This window comes from Ursus maritimus, unplaced genomic scaffold (assembly GCF_017311325.1).
Source record: "Ursus maritimus isolate PB19 unplaced genomic scaffold, ASM1731132v1 scaffold_14, whole genome shotgun sequence".
Lineage (NCBI taxonomy): Eukaryota > Metazoa > Chordata > Mammalia > Carnivora > Ursidae > Ursus > Ursus maritimus.
Window position 1 is genome coordinate 70126709 of NW_024423786.1, and position 13032 is coordinate 70139740.

The window sequence follows — 13032 nt, forward strand, 5'->3', positions numbered from 1 at the left end:
TGCTCACAGAGTAAAGGGACACGCGTCAGGAGTAAGTACTACACTCTGAACACAGAGCACGCACGGTGAAGAATACGATAAACCTAGAAGTTCTCGCGGCTGTTTTACTCCCCCTTCTTTTTTTTCAAAACGTATTTTTATGCGGACTCACTGGACTTTCTGAATCTATCATTTTGTCCCCTCCCACTGTCGGTTTTCTACAGAGAAGCCAAACTGCTGAACCGGGAGCGCCCGGTGCGGAACACGGTGGGCGGCCGCTGAGTGGGTGCAAAGGCTACGACCCGAGGTACCGACGAAAGCAGACGCGGCCGAATCTGCCGGCTCCTCCGCGGGGCCCCTGAAGCACATCCGGGTGCTCTCGGCAGCCACGGGGCAGGCGCTGGTTCGGTAGCCGGGACAGCCTCTGGGTCACTAGGTGCAGGGGATCCCGCCTGGGGTGCCGAGCCCAAGCCCGAGCTCTGTCGCACCGTGAGTGCGGGGCGGGGAGGCGAGGACAGGCCTGGCCCGAGAGCAGCGAGGGTCCTCGCAGAACAGAACCTGATGCTCGGGGCTGAGGGCCACAAACACAGGTGTTCTGGTGAAGCCCACCCAGGCCTGGCAAGAGAAGGGCCACTGTCCTTGAGAACAGAGGACGGCAGACAATGCAGGAGGGTGACGCGAGCACAGCATTTACAGACTGATGTCTTCCACCGCTCGTGCCCCTTCCGAAGGGCTCTTTCTCATCCTCCACGTCAGCCCTGTGCCTCTAAGTGACTCCGACAGCCCCTAGCGATTCCCTTTGGCAAAACTGTCCCATGAGAAATTCACTGTGCACGGTTTCAGGAACCTGCCTTTACTATGTCAACCGGGTTTTTTTTTTTTTAAAGGAAAAGTACAAGCGGTTCCAGAAATGGTGCGCTGCCCACGTCACCAGCGCTCACCTCCTGAAACAGCGAGGACATCTCGCAGACCAGACACGAGCTGGGGCTCTGCATCTCACACCTGTGCCGGTCGGAGAGGAAGAAGTCTCGCAGAAGCGGCGTGTGGGTGAGGGCCTGGACGATGCAGTTCATGAAGCAGGTGTTTCCCAGGTTGATCAGCCCCCGCAGCCCTGGGCAGAATAAACTTGAGTCTTCCTACAGGACAGACCGTCAGGGCCCCGGGGCAGGGACCGCTTCCGTCCATCACCACGCCCCCCCCCCCGGTGAAAACAGGTGTTCCAGACATCGTTGGGGGGGACGGGCAGCAATAGATGAACGACGTCTACAGGGGCTTAAAGAGAACTGTGCTGTGGAATCCACCTGCTTACATCTACTTTTAAACGCAGTCAGAACACACGGCTGCCCCGAGGGGTCCCCCACCTACCGATGGTGCAGTTGGAGGTGATCTTTCGCCTTTTCGGGTTGTGTTTCAGCAGTTCAAGCTCCCGTTTGGTGGGTTCCCAAGTTGAAAACTTCTCCCCAACACCTAAGCAGACGGAAGACAGTTGCAGGTGCCATGAGCTCAATTTTCATCAAATGCGTTTACAAACAAACGCGATGGGGCTAGAATACGGATCAGCTTGCACTTCAGGGAGGGGCGGCCACAACACGAGGTCTCTCTACAAACGTATTACATCGCGACGGGCTAAAAAGAACACTTAGAGGGAGTTTCTTTTAGAAAACGTGTGGCAAATAAGCGGTTTCCCGTGAGAAAGGCAACGCCTCTAATTAACGCTACCTTAATGCTAATGCCAAGATGCGGGTTTTCTGCAAAGCCTTTAATCCTTGAGCACAGAGACTGCACCAGCCCCAGCGGGAAGTGTTACGCTTGGCACTGAGATGTGGGGTCTCCCGTGAAAGAGTGAAAGCAACACGGAGAAAACGCACTCGCTGAAACACTGTTTGAAAATACATCGCGTTGAACAGCGGTACCCAAAAAAGATTCCCACCACGGACAGTGGTGCGGATGCTGACTGCCACACTTCATCTTAATACCTACTTGTTCCACGTGACCTAAAATTTCTGCAATTTGGAAAGATTTTAGATGATCTATTTTATTCTGAGCCATGCATTTCTTAGCTCCCGTGGGTGAAATGTTCTTCCCAAAGAAATCATACATTCAGACTTCATTGCAATGTTACTAAATTTTTGAGGGAGGAAAGAATAGGAAGCTGGTGAAACAGACTGTTCTGCAGAAAAGATCTGTTACATTCAAACACTTCTAATCACTGAGAACGCCTGTTTCTACTGTTCCATTCTCAAAAAATGGGGTTGTTTCCAAAGCAGAGCAATTACAGCCAAAAACTGTAAAGCAGACACTGGGTTTCTATGTTCTCTCTGTAAACAGTGACAGTTCTGCTCACCGAGAGATGCTCACTCGTCAAGTGGGGTGAACTGTACCTCTCACTGTTGTGTGGTGAATAAACGTCTGCTGGAAATGAAAACTAACAAATGCAAGGAAACAGGAAAGAAAGAAATGCACGCTAGGGAAAACGGTGCATACTGTTGTGTGTATCCCCACTACGCATCGGGTGAAGCAAGCACGTGTGAGGTAGAACAGGGGAGCCGGGGCACCTGAGAAGCCCACACTGGTCCCGGAGCTAGAAGGAAACATCGCCCCTGGCTCCCGGCACAGAGCTCCTCAAACCCTTGCAAGTTCCTAAGTGATCAGAGCACTAGGAGCATCTGGACTCCCGCCGGGCTCCCGGCAGGGGGCTGGCTGCCAGAGAGAGGGCGCCATGATGAGAGGAGATGCTTGGCATTTCCAGCCCTCCTCCCCCGGCCCCTGCAGGGGGAGCCTGCGCACCTGTCTGGCCAGTCACCTCACCTGCTGCTCCTGGATCCCCAGCTGGCGCCCACAGGAGGAAGCGAGCAGGTGTGTGGGGGGTTCTTCCCACCACATCGAGACCCAACCGGCAAACACCCAGCGGCTATCCTCCCTACCCTGTCTCCCTAGATACCAATCTTTCTCTTGATAAGCTCTGCCCTCGAGGGAAGGCACCACCAGGAGACGCATCAGGCACGTAAATCAAGGCGAAACCAAACCTTGCATTTTCCAAGCTTTCCGTTGCTCCTCTTTGGCAATGATTTCCATGTCTTTGTCATATATGTAGTCCTGACACAAAAAGCAGTAGATGCCGCCGTACATAAGCTCTATGGCTGAAAAGAAAAAGGAGGGACGAGGGATCAAACTCAGTGAGAAACTTGACGCTTAAGGTCACAAACGAAACATCTGTTTTAGACGTTTTACCGTTTCCACCATGTCCCTACTCTGAAACCACAGAAACCTCTTTTTATAAAAGGACTTATCCCTCCCACTTCAGACCCTTATTCTAAGCAGGTGAGGGATGTGTATTTTCCCTGAAGCCCAGCACTTCGGAGGCCGAGGAATCTGAGAGAATGAGAGGCGTCACATCCGTATTTTACAAAGGACCTCGAGTATCGGGACCCTCTGTCTAGCCTCTCAAAGACTGGTATTTAAAACAAGGGAAGGGATGCCTGGATGGCTCAGCCAGTTAAGTGTCTGCCTTGGGCTCACCCCCCATCCCACTTGTGCTCGTCCTCTCTTTCAAATAAAAAAAAGGGGGGGGAACCTTCATTGAGTATGCTCAGCTCCTAAGGATTCTTAGCCGCCTGACACACAGAACTTCTTTTTACTACATCTAGAATTCCTGATATGATTACAAAAGGGAAGGTAACAGCTATTAGCCTACTCTTCCTTTAAGGACAGCGGTAAAATACCCTCTACCCAGATAATCTTCACTTCTTGACCCACAGAGCTGACTCCTGCCCACCTGTGATTGGGTCTTATGCATTTTCTCAACTGCATCACCTATAGAAACTGGCTCTTGGTCACTTCATTGTAAAGAAAGAGAAGTCTTTTGATTTAAGCACCTGGAAGGAAGGTGTCTCAATTCAACAATTCAAAAGAACTTTCTTCTGGCTCAGATTCACCAAGCAACAGAAGGTGTCTGAGAGGCAATGGAGCAGGAAGAGCACAGACTGAGAATTACTGGGATTAATCCTAGCTCCGCGGAGGACTGGTTACGCACCTCTGATAAACTACTCCACTTCTCTGAGCCTCAGCTTCCCCTTGGGCGTCATGGTGATGGTAGCAGCACCAGCACCTCATCGGTCTGCGTGGTGACTTTATAACTTAACAGTTACACCCAGGGCACAGTAATGTCTTCATAAAGCACAGCTTTTATCGTATGCTGTGTCTTCAGTCGCCAGGCCACAGATCAGTATATGGTGGTGGATCTTTCAAGTCCTCTAAAGCAGATGTATTAAAGCTCAATGTAAGAATCCCACACCCACCCCTGCCTCTTACCCAAAACGGACAAAATTCCTACAAAGCCTCTCAAAGTCCCCATCGAAGCTGTTGCAGAGCTTGGCTGCCCCTTGGCACTGCGGATTCCTTGAGCGGGTCAGTTCCCCGCATGGGGATACCAAAGCCCGAGACAGACTACAGTGAGGATGACAGGCATTTTCAGGAAAGCAGCGGCATTCAATAAAAACTATGTTCAAGCAAGGTACCTAGCCCGAAGCCAGCACTCAGCGGGCAGTCTGCTTGAGGTTCTCTCTCCTTCCCTCTCTGTCTGCCCCTCCCCCTTCTCTCTCTCAAATAAGTAAATAAATCTAAAAAAATTAATATATATACACACACAGACACACACACACCAAGCATACAGCCAACAGCACAACTACCAGCCCGCGGAAGGCATATAACTATTTCAATGTGCACTCAGGTCCTTCTAATCAAGCTCTTCTTCAAGGCACGTTTCCACACCCGATCCTTCACTCGCAGTGTCAAACTAATGATGCCAACCGTGGTGCCAAGACCACGCAGTGGGGGAAGAACCCCCTTCTCAACCAACAGTGGTGGGGGGACCAGAAATCCACAAACTAGAGAATGAAGCTCAATCCTCACCCTCCCATCATACATAAAACTGAACTCAGAATGGATCAGCAATCTCCATAAAGCGCTGAAAGTATAAACTATTAGAAGAAAACCTAGGGGGGTTAAGTCTTCATGACGTCAGATTTGGCAATGGACTCAGATCTGACACCAAAAACCCGAGCAACTAAAGGAAAAAAATTGGTAAACTGGGCTTCAGCAAAACTGGACTTTGTGCCTCAAAAGGCATTATTAAGAAAGTGAAAAGACAACCCACAGAATGGGAGAAAACATCTGCAAACCATGTATCCAGGAGACAGACAGATACATCAAAGGTGTGTGCACGTGTGTGTGAATATATACCTATATTTCCAAAATAAATATGTATTCTCATAAGTACAACAAAAAGACAACCCAACGTAATTAAAAACATGAACCGGTGACTCGAACAGACATTTCTCCAAAGAAGAAATACAAAGGACCAAGAAGCACATGAAAAAAACATTTAACATCAACGGTCACTGAGCAAAAATGCCAATCAAAGCCACAATAAGATACCACTTCACACCCATCCTAATGGCCAGAGTTACTAAAAAAGAAAGAAAATAAGTGCTGGCCAGTATGTGGAGAAACTGGAACGCCCACACACGGCTGGCGGGAAGAGAAAGCAGTGCAGATACTGTGGGCAAGTCTGGTGGCCCCACAAAAAATTCAACACAGACTCAGCATCTGACCCTGCTGTCTCACTCCTAAGCACAGATCTGAAAGAAACGAAAACGTATGTGGACACGAACTCACACATGAGTGTTTACACAGCATCACTCACAAGAGCCAAAAGGTGGAAACAACCCAAATATCCGCTAATGGACAAAAAGATGAACAAAATATGGAAGACCCACCCCAGGCGAGAGTCCTCACACATACAAAGGAACGACTCCTGATGCATGCTATGGCATGGATGAACCCCGAAAACACGCTACAGAAAGCAGCTAGACACACAGGGTCATCTGCTGTATCACCCCCTTTATAAATATTCAGAATAGGTAAATCCAGAGACAAAAGCAGATTAGTGACTGCCAGGGACTGGGGGTGGGGGGAGAACTCGTTCCTGGAGGTGGGGTGTTCGCCTGAGAAGATGAAAAGGCTCTGAAGTAGAGAGATGGTGGGTGCACAATGTGGGGAGTGAATGCCATTGAATCGTACGCTTAAAACTGTTTAATTGTACGTTATGTGAATTTCACCTCAATATAAAATGTAAAAACCCAAAGCAACACCAACAATCAAGGTGGATCCCTTGGAAAATTGTTTCACAGTCACGATGGGGGTACACCGGCCTCCTTGGGGATTCCCGAAGCCACAGCCGACATAGGCACTGTGCCTGCAGACACCACGCAAGGTCCTTTTCCCTTCGGTCACAGGGTGACCTAGAGAATGGAGGGAGAACACTACCGGGTGCTCAGTGAGCTGGTACCCCGCACCCACCAGCACGGGCTCTTTCGGGGACACCTAAAGTACCTCTTCGAAGACACACAGGAAAGCTAAAGCCATTACTTTTACACCTTTGTGGCTCATGGTGGCAAAATCTAAGTACCTTGTGACTTACCATAAAAAAAACCTGTACGGAACGAGCAGGTATGAAATCCAACAGCTGCAAGTTCATCACCTACCCTCCCGGCAGCCGGCCCCACAGTCAGCCGGAAGTACACACACCAGCCTATCGGAGGGACTCCCCGAACGAGAGGACGCTCTTCTTCCCGAACTGTGTACTTACCGCATCGCATGAAGACAACTTTATAGGGCAGGATGGATAAAGACCTAGAACCCCCCATCAGACCGCCGTCAGGCCCTCCTCGTCCCATGCCTTCCTGTCTGTCCCTCCACGAGACCTTGGACAATGACCTTGCTGCTACTGACACTCCTATTTTTAAGTGCATCATCCACGACATTCAGGCAAGACTCAGTGTGGGCCTCTTACGCTACTCCAACTAAACACTGGGTGCCTGCTGACAATTTTCCTAATAATCCACTTGCGGTCCCAACATTGTACTGCCGAACACCCCCTGGGAGGTGGAAGAACTTGACCACAAGGAAATCGAGGCTCCTCAGTCCCCATACCACTGCTCCGTTACTTGGCCCTTGGACATCCTGCAAATCACCCTGTGTAAAAGCCAACGTGCCCACAGCCTAGAAGCTGCTGGGAGATGACAGGAGGGGCAGCAGGGAGACGCACAGTCTCAGCAAGTCGGGAACGACGGAGACCAAAGGACAAGCGGGGAGTCAGGCTGCCCCACGTCACTTTCACGCTTCGGCGTCCCTCTCCTGTGCCCGCCGCCCTCCTCCCCAGCCGGACGGTCAAACACATACACGTGCGACCTTCAGGAACTTCATGGACTCGAACGCAGCAAAGACCTGGATCTTTCTCCCATCTCAAGGTTTTGTATCTGAGAGCAAGCTTTCTAAAGCTTATTCATTCTAGCAAAAGCAGAGGCAGAGTTTATCAATCAGCTCGATGAAATGAATAAATTTCTGAAGTGATTTTTACAGACGACTCTGGGTAATGCAACTGTATTTCCAACTGTCCGTAACCCTTTAACCCCATGAAATCACAGCCCAGGCGTAACAGCAGAGCGGCCTAACGGGTCTGGTCTGAGAATCAGACATGGCAGGAATACTTTCTTTTCTATTGTAAAGCACATACCTACATTAAGTAAATACTACACAGTTTGATCCCATCCACACTGTCCTAAGCGGTGTCTTTTCCGTCTGGCTGACCAACGTGAAGAGGTCACTGACGACCTCACTCCTCCGTGGGACAGAATTCACAAGAGCACCACTGGCACCATTAGCTCTCTTTCCGAAAAGGCCAATTTACTCATCGTCACGACGTGAGCCAAGCAGCCTTTTTACCAGCGCTCGCTGTGAGTTCTTAGTTACAAGTGTGCCACTCCGAGACGGATGACTCAGTTAGGACATTCCATTTCTACTACTTAAAAAGGCCTAAAAAGATCTTTAGCTGGAATCGCTGACCCCCCCACAAAGTTTCTTTGGCTTGGACCTTTCAAAAGTGATTTTCTTAAGGATAGCCTGAGAACCCCCCCGTCACCTAAAGCATCATTCTGAAGGAGAGAACAGTGAAGGAGCACAGAAATAAAGCCAAGGACAAAACTCTGCTTCATGTAACTTCCACAATGTGCGACAGTTTGAACCGGTAAGTATAAGAAACATAAATTTATCTTGATGCCACAGTGCCGTTCGCCTTTTCACGACGCGGTGTGACCGAGAAGAGTGAAAATCCACTTTAGAAAGCAATAAAAACCACCCAGTGGGGCTCTCATCCGTGCTCGCATCAATAACCCAACACGGCACCAAAGATCTTTCTTTGCGAATTTCTGCCTCATCGAATAAGTAACCACGCTTTTCAGAGGGAAAGCTGAGAAAGAGCTGGAACGGTGAGCCTTCGCAATTCATCATTTCCAGTTACAGAAAATATTAACTTCAACTCCAGTGCCTCAAGGCAAGCCGGGTGCACAATCCCTCGGAGTTCGTGTGTTTCACGGCCCCTGACTCCACAAGGATTTCAGCCCATCCCCGGGAGGAGGGCGGCTGCGAGCCACAGCTCGGGGAACAGAAGGGCAGGGGCGGGGGGCTCACCCAGGTTGTGTCGCTTGGACTTCGCGTGTTCGTGGATATGTTTCTTTGTGAAGCAGCCAAAGAAGACACAGTGCAGGCAGGAGTGGAGTCTGTTCAGGTGGATGCCACACACGTGGCACACGCACGACTTCGCCTGCAATCGAGAGCACAGTGTTAGAAACCGGGCGTTGTCGGGACAAGAGTGGTCAAGCCCACTGACCCACCACCGACAAGAGTGGAAATCACAGGGTCTCCGCAGTCCCGCTGGACAAGAGCTGGCTTTCTGAATCCTTTCAATGGCTCCAAAAGGTACCCTCGCCCATGCAGCTCAGAACTAGCTCCAGGTAAGAAAGCTCCGCCCATGATCTCACAAAGGGCTCCGACGGTTACGTGAAGCTGCAGGAGCCACCAGTGTCCTCCCCGAGTCCGGACAGCGTGCTGCCACCGTCTCAGCTTCTGTCCCCATTTCAGACCGGCCGCTCACGGCCCAGCCACCCTTTCCTGGACATCACTGTACATTTGCTACTCCAGGTCGAAGACCACAGCCAATTCAGAAGCCATCCGTCAACCAGAAGAGAGGGACATGAGTCAAAGTGATACAGAACAACAAGAAAAAGAAAGTTTGTTGCCAAGAGTGTTTCTGACCACAGAAACCTGAAACTTTAATCTCAGCCACTGGGAGCACTGGTAATTCTTACACACCCAAACCACCCCAGACCACCACTGTTTTCCAGCACGATACGACCTCTACACCGTCAGGGTAACGATCAACTCCCTGCAGATCCTGCAACGGAACTTCCGGCCTCCGAGACGACACCAGGTGTCAGATTTTCTGCTGCCGCGATGGGCCGGCCGGAAGCAGGGAGCTGGAGGCCAGGAGGGTACGGGGAAGGGAAGGTCACAACGGAAAGGGCTGCCACACAAACATCACACACCGCCGGCTGAATGCGCCCCCGACGCTGGTGCCGCGGGCTTCCCGATGATGCGCCTCACTCCAGGCTCACAGGCACCCGCTGGGGAAGGCTGTGGGCTCGCTGACAGCTGAACAAAGTCAGTGGATATGCTGCTGACCACTGCGAGGGGGTGTGTGTGACGCAGCGAGAACGTGGACTAGCACGTGCCTGACCCCAGGAGCCCCCTCGGCCTGGAGGCGGCCCCCCAAGCTCCACTCTGCACACACAAGATCAAGTCCGGCACCGAGCCCGGGGGGGTCACAGGCTGTGCATTCCCCTAGAGCGAAGGGCACGCAGGGAGAAGCTCTGGCGACTGGGCTCAAACCATATTTACATAAAACACGAATCATCCCGTGCACCTAATGGGAGCGCCTGTGGGGAAGCCGTGTGCGGACGCTGAGAACTTCCAGCCTCCAGAGGCGGCGGAACTGGAGCAGGCGAGCTGGGCGGGGAGGGTGCACGGACGTGTGCTCCTCAAAGACGGCAGAGCCCTGGGGCCAAAGTCCGAAGCCAGAAGACAAATTAGACACGCTCCTCTCCTGGCCCACTCCCCTTGTGCACTCTCGTGCTCTCTCTAATAAATCTTCAAAACAAAAATTAAAAAATAAGTAAATAAAATGCCATAGTAGTATAAACAGTAGTTACATCATCTGTTTATTCTTCCAGTGATAAAGAAATTAAGTAACCATAACTGCTTTCAGGAATTCAGGGCATATTTTTAAATTACAGTCTTTTTCCCAGGAGAATTCCATCTAATCAATGTAGTAGGAAAGACAAAAATACAAATGCAGAATCTTCATTTTCTTTTTTTACTTTTATTTATTTATTTATTTATTTATTTGACAGAGAGAGAGAGCCAGCGAGAGAGGGAACACAGCAGGGGGAGTGGGAGAGGAAGAAGCAGGCTCCCAGCGGAGGAGCCCGATGTGGGGCTCGATCCCAGAACTCTGGGATCACGCCCTGAGCCGAAGGCAGACGCTTAACCGCTGTGCTACCCAGGCGCCCCAGATTTTGTACTTGTTAAAAATAAAGGAAAACTATTAAATAATACATACCCTGTAACTCGGCAATTCCCTTCCTAAGTTTATATATAACAGAAACAGGAACTTACACATGACAGAAACGCATATATATCAAGGGCACCAGAAGACGCAAAGAAGAATGTCATCACTGTAACACCCCAAACCTGAAAATAAAAATATTCGTCAGAAGCAAAAAGAATAGACGGTGAATGGAATGACCAGAGCAATGGAAAGGAAGTCACGGTAGGATGAATCTTATAAGCAAATCTCACAGAGGACGCGGGCCACGAAGAGGTACGTACTGCCTGCTACCATCACACAAAGCACTGAGGCAGCCAGAGGTCCCCTGCTGGACGGAAGGGCGGATGGCAGACCCTCCTGAGGGACGAGGGGGCACCAGGAAAGGGCTCCCAGGGGACATGACCTGGAGGGCTGGGTGCAGTCCACAAGGACAGGAGCGTGTTCACTTTACGAAAATTCATCAAGGAGTGCGCTTTAACAGGAGGGGTTAAAAGCCGTAATACGAAATAACAAACACACCGATAACAGACGCGGTTACACTGAGCGACATAAACTGAATGCTAAGAAATTTAAAAGGAGAACCAGCACATCTGACTGAGGAGGACTGGGGAAATCAGGAAAAGTCTGTATACAATTTCTGCTCCAATTCTACAGAATTCTACAGAATAAACGCTGCTTACGTGACTTCCTCCTGGGGAGACCTCGTTCACGTGCGTAACAGCGAGGCCACGCAACGGCAGGCGGTGCAGCACTCAGCCCTGAAGGCCGAGACGGAGTTGATGGATTCAACAGCTAGGAGACCGGTCCCCCGACAGTCATCGAGCGGCCAGCCGACAGGCCAGAGACAGCAGCTACAGAAAGCAGGGATCCGTCTCTGATGCTGTCTGCCGTAATCTGTATCAGCCCCGGCCCACAGAAGGTTCAACGACGCTGCAAGTGTCGGGTCTGCCCTGTGCACTACAGCAGTCTTCACCGAGAAGTGACTCACGCAACCGAGAAACTGGGTTTCTCACTCTGTTTCACAGTAATCGTAAACAGCCCGCGTGGCTTGTTGACTGCCGTGCTGGACAGCACAGTTCTAGATCCTAAAATGAGCCATGACGGACTTACACGAGGATGTCGCGATATCTGTGTCCTGAGTTCAGTGGCCCCCTGAAGCCGAAGCCCAGAGACTAGAGCAGCTCGGAATAACCCTGGATGCCCTGAGAAGGAGACGTAACACCGACATCTGTAGGTTTGACACCAAATCTCAGGAAGTTAGGACAAAAGCAAGTGATGAGTACTGCCCAGTACTGGTGAAAAAAGATAGACGTCAATTCCTATTCAAAGCCGGCCGCTGACTTCCAGTTAATTCTTTCAAGATCGTGCTTCCGGCTGCAGCTAACCCCGGGACCCACCCAACATCTGTTACAGGGCACCGAGGGGTCCCATCCCGGTTCCCACCACTCTCACTGTGAGTCCAAACAAGTTACACCGTTCTCTGCCTCGGTTTCCTGACTTTTAAAAATGTGGACACGTGTCTACCTCATACAGGCTACCACAAGGATTAAATGATTGGACGCTTTTTAATGTACTGGGGACAGTGCCGCTCCCCAAAAGGGACCTTGTCTAAATCTCCAGAGCCCTGAATGTTACCTTAGGTGGAAAATTTTGCTTGTGTAATTAAGTTACGGGTGTCCATCGAGATGAGATTACACTTGATGGTCTGGGTGGGCCCTAAATGCCATCCTGAGTGTCCTTGGGAGGGTCACAAAGACCTTGGACCTGGGAATGAAGGCCAGTGAAGGAGGCAGGCACTGGAGGGGGTGGGGCTGGAGCTAGAAAAGGCCAGAATTGTTCCTCCCTTCCAGTCTCTGGAGGGTGTGCACCTGCCAACACCAGACTGGGCTTTTAGCCTCCAGAACTCGTTCTAAGCCCCCCAGTTTGTGGTCACTTGTTAAAGGAGCCGCAGGAAAGAATACAGAGCTCACGTTAGCTACGACTATTCTAAGCGCTCCTGCTGGCCCTGAAAAGGTCCGGACACCCTTGCACCACACACCACTGGTCTGCGTGGGCCAGCAGAGGCCAGGGCTGGCTGCTTTCTGGAGCGGCTGGCTGCGGCGGGGAGGGCAACGTTCCTCCCTGGGCTCATCCTGCTCGGGAAGTAGCCCCAGCAACCTCCCTGGATCGACAGAGGCAGCGGAATTCTGGGGGCTGGCGGGGGCTCCAGGAAACTCGACCCAGAGTCTACTGCTCCTGGACGCCTTGCAATGATTTCTGTATTAAATCCCTTTCTCCCATAAATTAATTCAGGTAAATTCAGCAGCCTGCAAGTAAATCCTGAAACACAACTAGGACTTTTACTGACAGCAAAAGCAGACAGGGGTCAGTAATTAACAGTTCTGTTTGCATCCACGTGGATGAAGCTAGAGAGGATTCTGCTAAGAGAGGCAAACCGAGAAACAGACTGGCAAGTGCAGAGAAACACACTGGTGGTCAGCAGAGAGATGGGGGGGGTGAAGGAGGGCACTTGTGGTGAGCACAGGCGTCGTATGCAAGTGTTGCCTCAC

At 50.9% G+C, this 13032-nt stretch overlaps 1 protein-coding gene across 1 annotated transcript in view; it reads right to left on the reverse strand.

Annotated features, from left to right (window-relative positions):
• Positions 1 to 13032, reverse strand: part of USP22 (ubiquitin specific peptidase 22) — a 38770-nt gene that overhangs the window by 15095 nt on the left and 10643 nt on the right. The window contains exons 2-5 of the mRNA XM_040630174.1: positions 8509 to 8641; positions 3006 to 3119; positions 1345 to 1446; positions 921 to 1090 (exon numbers count right to left, since the gene is read on the reverse strand). Of these exons, the coding sequence (XP_040486108.1) occupies positions 921 to 1090; positions 1345 to 1446; positions 3006 to 3119; positions 8509 to 8641 (519 nt within the window). The remainder of the gene's footprint in view (positions 1 to 920; positions 1091 to 1344; positions 1447 to 3005; positions 3120 to 8508; positions 8642 to 13032) is intronic.